The sequence below is a fragment of the Anoplopoma fimbria genome, unplaced genomic scaffold (genome assembly GCF_027596085.1).
Source record: "Anoplopoma fimbria isolate UVic2021 breed Golden Eagle Sablefish unplaced genomic scaffold, Afim_UVic_2022 Un_contig_12557_pilon_pilon, whole genome shotgun sequence".
Lineage (NCBI taxonomy): Eukaryota > Metazoa > Chordata > Actinopteri > Perciformes > Anoplopomatidae > Anoplopoma > Anoplopoma fimbria.
The window spans coordinates 1,880-9,208 of record NW_026551883.1 but is presented as its reverse complement, the minus strand read 5'-3'; the positions used below and the strand labels follow the sequence as shown (position 1 = coordinate 9,208).

Sequence of the window (7,329 nt, the reverse complement as noted above, 5' to 3'; positions counted from 1 at the left end):
AATAAACTATATTTGATTGTTTTAGTCATTTGAAATGCCCAAAATATTTCATGACTCCAGCTTCACTAATGAGAGAAGCTTTTATGCTTTTCCTTTTATTCATTTTTATTTTTAAAATAATGTTGAGGTTGCAGTCGATAGAAATCAAGACAATAATCTGCAGAATAAAATAAAAATAATCATTAATAATTCAAAATAAGTAAACAGGAAAACTCTGCGTTTACATTAATACACAAGTTTAAAAAATCTATTAATGTAATATATGTAAATAATACAGGGACATTTTTCTGCCCTGAGTACTTTTACTTTTATTACTTTAAGTACATTTTCTTGATTATATATAGATACTTTATACTTTCAATGCAAGACATTTACTTGCAATGAAGTATTTTTTTTACCTTGTGGTATTTTTACTTTTACTTAAGTAAAGGATCTGGATACTTCCTCCACCACTGCTATTAGTAATCAGTTTTCTTTGTCAAGTACTGGAAACGTAGTTTCCTCAAACGTGCGAAACAGCGCCCCTCTGGGTTGTAACGGCTGCTACATGTCGGCCGGTGAGTGTGGTCAAACGTGGTATTGCAGCCTCACTACCAGGACAGGTGGAACACAGGTGACGTCCGCATACTTCTATTAAAAGCTGCTAGCTAACGGCTAAAGCTAACGAGCTGTGTTTTTATCTCCTTTACACCAGCATATAATGCACTGTGATGTCATTTTATTTATTTTAATTATTTTTAAATCCACAATGTGCGGTCATAAATAATCTAGAAGCTGAGTAACATAAACTAACACTGTCAGAAGGAGGATGAATCACCTCTGTGGTTCTTTTTGAGAATGCAGTTTGTAGTGTTGCAGTGCATTGCATTTTTCCTGCAGCGTGTTCACATTATTGTGTCCACTCCCATGTTTGATCTCCTACTTGTAACTGATATCAGTACAGCACATGAGTGACCACTAGGGGGCAGTGCAGGCAAAGGAAAGGAAACAGACTGCAGTCATCTTCCACAGGATTTAACTGGCAAATTACTGTTTAGTTTTTTTGTCTGAACCCTTGTGGCAAAGTTGAAAAGTTGATTTTATACATTTGCATTTCCTGGATTTTTGTATTTAGTTTATTAAGACACACTTGTTTTCCCACCAGAGGTTTTTTTTCCTTAAAGCTTGTTGCAGGGCTCTGCTTGTGATCATGTCTTTGTGGGTTCAAGCACCTTAATGTGAAGTTTCTTTGTAGAATTAGTGCAGAAAATGAGCAAACTGTACATGCAGATTGATAAGATGCAACAACTTTGAATTATCAAACAGGACATTTGCCAGATGCATTTATTTTATTGTTAGAATTGTCATTTTCTGCTACTTTTATTTGCTTATACATTATTTCATTTTACTTTTATTGTCCTTTTATTTCAGTTTTTTAATGAATCATGAAAAAAAAGTTATTGGAATTGATTTTAGGCTACTTGTAAAAAATCCAGGCTCACCTCAAACTTCTAATTTGATGTCAGATTTTAAATTTTTCCTGACACACTGTGTGTTCTCGTGTTATTAGTGTTTGTTGTGTCACCTGGATTAACCCTGCAGTGGAAACCAGGTTTCTAATGGACTGAACTCAACTCTTTAGATGCTCTACGGGTGACTCAGAGGTTCCTCAGTGTGTGGCCTTTGATTATTAAAAACTATCTCTCTCTTTCTCGATCACTCTCTTCCTTTTCTTTACAGCCTCTCTCTGCTGTTTGCAGTAATCCGACTGCAGAATTAGCAGCAGCGATGATGATGATGATGATGATGATGATGATGATGATGATGTTTTTACAGCCATATAGGCAGGAAACAGGGCTGATGAAATATTAATCTGGAATCATTGGAGGTTCGATGTAATATGAAATCCATTAGGAGGCTCAAATCAATGAGAGGAGTAAGCAATGTCAGACTTTTGTGTTTTTAATAAAGATTCCCGGTAATATAGCTTTTAATTAATGTTTTTCATTGAATAACGCATTATGGAGCTCTAACAAACCTCTCAGATGGGTTTAAAGATAAATCTGAGGGTGACTAAGAGGAGAAAACATTTCTGCAACACTAAATTATTCTTGTTTTGCTCCGTGTTTTCTTAAATATTAGCTTTTACTTTCAAAACTAGTGGATACTTTCACTTCTTCAGGTGTTTAAAAGCTTTTAAAAGGAAGCAATCTGAGAGAGGAACATCACTGTTTGGATGAACTGCTTATAGTCGGGAGGGTTTGTGAAAAGAAAAAGACCACAGAGGCCAGTTAATAAACCAACATTAATAGTTTTATTCATCATTTAATAAACATTAAAAAGGCTCATAACTTGTCTTTCTTTGAAATTATTATTTTTTAAATTAACTCTACTAAATTAAAATGAACAAGGATTGAAACTAGGCCATTATGATTGATAAAATGATATTTTTTGTTTAATAGCTGCTTTGGTTACATTTCAAAAAAGAATAACTGGAACCTTTCCCATCATATCACTCAAATGTTAGAATTATTCATAAACCTTAACCATAAACATAAACTGCTCCTGCAGGGACAGATGCTCTTTAAGCTTGAAATAGGATTTATAATAATAATAATAATAATAATAATAATAATAATAATAATAATAATAATAATAATAATAATAATAATAATAATAGATTTATCTTAATTCCTGTGTTACTTTTGCAGCTTATAGTCATCTCTGTTGTGGGGTCTGGGCATGCTTTTTTGATATAACTATCTTAATTAGTCTATTTTTATGCTTTTTTATTCATCATAAAATGCAAAAATGGCCCATTTCAGTGTAATAATGTTTTCAGTGAATAATTTTGATTGGATTATAATTATTGATGCATTAACGTATTCATCACTTGGTGATCAGTTTAATTTATTTATATAGGCTACTACCTCCCCTTATGATATTTATTTTACAAACATATATATTATTTTTTACTATTTATTATAATTATTACAAGTACAAGTACCTAAAACTGTATTAAAGTATAATATGTTTCCTGTTCATTTCACTGGAGATATTAAAGTAGTCAAATAAAATAACACAGGTTTTTGCAGTAAGAGTCAAATTTATTTAATCAAAAGACTGAGCAATGCAGCAGATGAAACAAATGAATTCAAAAAATGAATGTTTACACAATTGTTTGCGTTATTAATTTTAAACTCTAAAGGGTTATGGAATTAAACGTTAAAGTGTATCATCTTACTCATAATTAACCCCAAGCTGAAAACAAGTTAGAATTGATCAAACTACAGTAAAAAAGAAAAGGTGTTTCAAGTAGAATGAGAGCAGCGGTTATGATTATGATTGTCTGAAAAGCAATTCAAACCCATGCTGGTTTTTTTCTTAAACCAATGAATGGAAGTTTCTGATATTTCACATTCATGAGAATGGACCGGACGAACAACATGAAAACAATAAAACAACATAAAGTCTCTGACCTCGGCTGTCGAGGACGAGAACGGCTAAACAAACCAAAACATGAGAAACTAAGTGATATATTGTTACGTATTAAAAGGTAGACAATAGAAATAAAAAGCTGATTGTCAATATAAACAACAAAAAGAATGAAATCAATAATAACCCTTTAAGGCTTAAAAACATAAACATAATGATAATAATCATCCTCTTTATCTCTAACTGCTCTGTTCCACTGTAACACTGATCTTCATTGGTAATATCTTCAGTTTATAAACAGTGTTCATATATGGAAACATCCTCTCAGTGAAAGTGTGTGTGAAGGTGTGTATGTGTGTGTTAGTATCAGGATCAGAGAACGACAGCTTTCCTCTGTTCCAGTCCAGATTCACTCTGATCCTCTGGAGCTTCTTCTGCACTTTGAGAAAAGTGACTAGACCTGATAGTGACCGTGCTGAGTATTTACCTTTATATAACCATATTCTCCATAATCCAGACTGTATGAATCTCTTCCTCTGGACAGACTCTGCTAACACACCCAGTGACCAGACTGTACTGTCTCCAACATCAACATCCCAGCTGTGAGTCCCTGAGTTAAAGCCCTCAGAGCCCAGAACAGAGCAGTAATAATCAAACCTCTCTGGATTATCAGGAAGCTGCTGTCTCTCTCCTCGTCTCACACTGGTCAGATCTTCAGACAGGATGAGTCTTGGATCAGCAGTGTTTGGGTCCAGAACCAGAGGAGTGTAGGAGACCATGTCCTTCATCTTGTTCCAGATGTTGAAGGTCAGGTTGCCCAGGTGTTTGGCCTTGTCTATCAGAGCTCCTGAGAGCAGCTGTGGATCCTCCAGCAGGGGGCGCTGCTGGACTCTTTCCACTGCAGCCTTGTAGTTGTTGAGGAATGAGACGTCTTCAGCTCTCAGCTCGTCCTCTGTGGCTCTGACTGTGTCTGAAAGAGCTGCTATCTCTCTGCTCAGAGCCTCCATCTTCTCCTTCATCATCTGACTCTTCTGCTCCTCTTCCTCCCTCAGTGCAGCCATCCTGGCCTCCTCTTCCTCCTCTAGAAACTGGTGGAGCTTCTTAAACTGATCCTGAATCTGCCTCTCTGTGCGTCGGGCCTGGACCTTCATGTGTTCTGCTGTTTGATCAAACTTCACTTTAACTTGTTCACAAACCTTTAACTTCTCCTTTAAGGGCTCCAGAGTTTCCTGAAGTTTCTTCTTGTGTTGTTGAGCAGCTTCATCGATGGGTCTGAATCTGTGGTTGGTGTGTTTCTCTGAATCTCTGCAGACGACACACACTGGCTGCTGATGGTCCAGACAGAAGAGTTTGAGTTTCTCAGAGTGCAGACTGCAGAGAGCCTCTGAAGCTCTCTGATCTCTCTCCTGTAAGAAACTCTCACACAGGTTCTTTAACGCCAGGTTACAAGGTGGTTCTTCTTTGAAGATCTTCTCTTACAAACTGGACACTCCTGTGTTGGTTTCTCTCTCCACCAGCTCTTCAGACAGTCTTTACAGAAGCTGTGGCTACATGACAGAACAACAGGATCTCTAAAGACTTCATGACAGACCGGACAGCAGAGATCCTCCTCTAATCTGGAAGCCATTTTGTCTCTGAGTGAAGCTGGAAACACAGCAGACAGAAAGAACAGTCAGTCATGGCTCCACCTCCCTCCTCTACTAACTTCACTGAAATCTACTTTAACTTTGAGTCGTGTTTTTAGTCAAACTCACATTCAGTGTGTGGAGTGTCAGCAGGTTGAAGCAGCAGTGTTGTAGTTTTCCTCTTTTCTCTCCTGTAGCTGAACTCACTCAGATGAAGTTGTTAGTTTGTTCTGAAGATGAATCTGATCGTCTGGTTTTCAGTCTGTGTGTCTCTCTTTAGTGAGGACGAATAATAAACTGTTTCCTGGTTTGTTTCAGGGGGTGGAGTCCTCTGCTGAATGTTGTTGGATGACTTGTAACACTGGGTGTGTCTCATTCCAAAGTACTGATTCATTGCTGGTTATGTGGACTGATAGAGTGCAGCAGGCTGTTGCAACATTTATGTTTGTGTTCAAAGGAAGTCTGAACGTATTTAGAATGTAGAGGAGGAGTTAAAATATAATATAGTAAACTCCTGAGAGTATTCTTTGAATGAGGAACCGTGGAACATCAAGGGAAAGGGTTAATGTGGAATATTGTTACTGAAGGGTTGTATGTGCAGTAATGAATAATGTATGTAAGGGTTCACATGTAATAATTAATGGATCGATGAAAGTTTCTCGGTTTTGTTGAATCATAAAGTGATTTTTGATGAATTGATTAATGACAAGCACCTCTGCCTGCAACGTATCCTCAAACAACGGTTCTTATGATCTGAGTTTTACTACGAAACTTCAGTAACACGTGTCAATTTACACTTTGAACATGCATACGTTTCTTTTCAAAATAAACTTCCGTCTTCACAGGAAACTCAGTTAAGTCAACAACACCACTTAGTTAGGTTAAGGAAAAGATCTTAGTTTGATGGAAAAAAAAACATGGAACTGCGTTACTGAAGTACTTAGTTACCTTAACGCTGACTGGAGGCGGGGCAGGCAGCCACCATCACATGGCAGACTGACATCAGACTTCTGAGGCTGGGGTGAAGATAGAGTGTGCAGAGACGGGAAACCAGCCACCGACAGCAACTGAACAGAGAAGTGAAACACACACACAACATGAGCAAAGAAGAACAGCTCACACACACACATGCTACACGCAATGAAGGAAATGCTTTGCCTACTCACACTGATTTGGCACAGACCATTCAAAAAACTATTACATTTTTAGAAAAGAAAACGGTAAAAAAGCCTCTTGTACAAACATATGCTAAATATAAGAATGATGCTCATAAAACTAAGCCTATGACCAAGGTCGGTGTTGATGGTACCAAATTAGAATTTCTAGTAGACTCCGGAGCAACAAATTCAGTTATAATGCCTACAGCTAAAATAAGTGGCAGAAACACCTATTCTCAAGGTGTGTCTGGCCTCACTGTTAAAGAACATTTTACCACTCCTTTAAAGTGTCATTACTCTGATGACGTCGGAGAGGTAAAAACAAAACAAGCATTTCTTTTGTCCCCATGCTGTCCCATTAACCTCATGGGCAGAGATGTGATGTGTCTAAAGGGGGGATGCTGTCTATGATAACTGAACATTGGATTTGAGACACCACTGTGCTTACCACCCAGCAAGTAGAGGCGCTGTTGAGCGTGAAAATGGCACGCTAAAGCAAAAACTGGGTGTTGTGTTGTGAAGACACAGGTCTTCCCTGGCCCAAAGCCTTTCCTGTTGTCCTGATGCACATGGGAATGAGAAAACGGGCTGGGACTAACTTAACACCCTATGAGTGTCTTTTTGCAGCCCCTCCCCACGTTGGAATCCATCCACCAGGAGGCCCTCCTCCTGACACTGCTCTCTGTGAAGATGCCATGCTAACCTATTGCATTGACCTTTCTCGTACCCTTTCTGATATCAGAAAACAGGTTGTTAAAGCCCTGCCATCACCTGCCAGCACACCTTTACACAACCTCCAACCAGGTGATTATGTGGCAGTGAAAGACTTCAGGAGGAAACACTGGAAGGCAAAACGTTGGCGCGGTCCATTCCAGGTGCTCCTAGTTACCCACACAGCTGTCAAGGTAGCTGAGAGAGCCACGTGGATCCATGCCAGCCACTGCAAACCAGTACCTCCACCTAGTGAACCTCCACAGACACCTGCTACAACAGAGAGAACAGACTCTGATAAAAAGGCACATATGACCATAATAAAGTCATATTTGTGACCAGATACACTTGCTCAGACACAAACCTGAGTAAGGCCGCGTTGATTCAACACAGGACAGGTGTGAGCCGAGCGCCGCCTTGTT

General features: G+C 38.4%; 1 protein-coding gene across 1 annotated transcript; it reads right to left on the bottom strand.

Moving 5' to 3' along the window:
- Positions 1–3,653: 3,653 nt before the first annotated feature.
- Positions 3,654–7,001, bottom strand: LOC129115819 (nuclear factor 7, ovary-like). The gene is given in 5 exon segments (XM_054627056.1): positions 3,654–4,873; positions 4,876–5,058; positions 5,169–5,236; positions 5,988–6,106; positions 6,968–7,001. Coding segments are annotated over 2 exon segments (1,386 nt in total). The 5' UTR covers positions 5,042–5,058; positions 5,169–5,236; positions 5,988–6,106; positions 6,968–7,001.
- Positions 7,002–7,329: the final 328 nt, after the last annotated feature.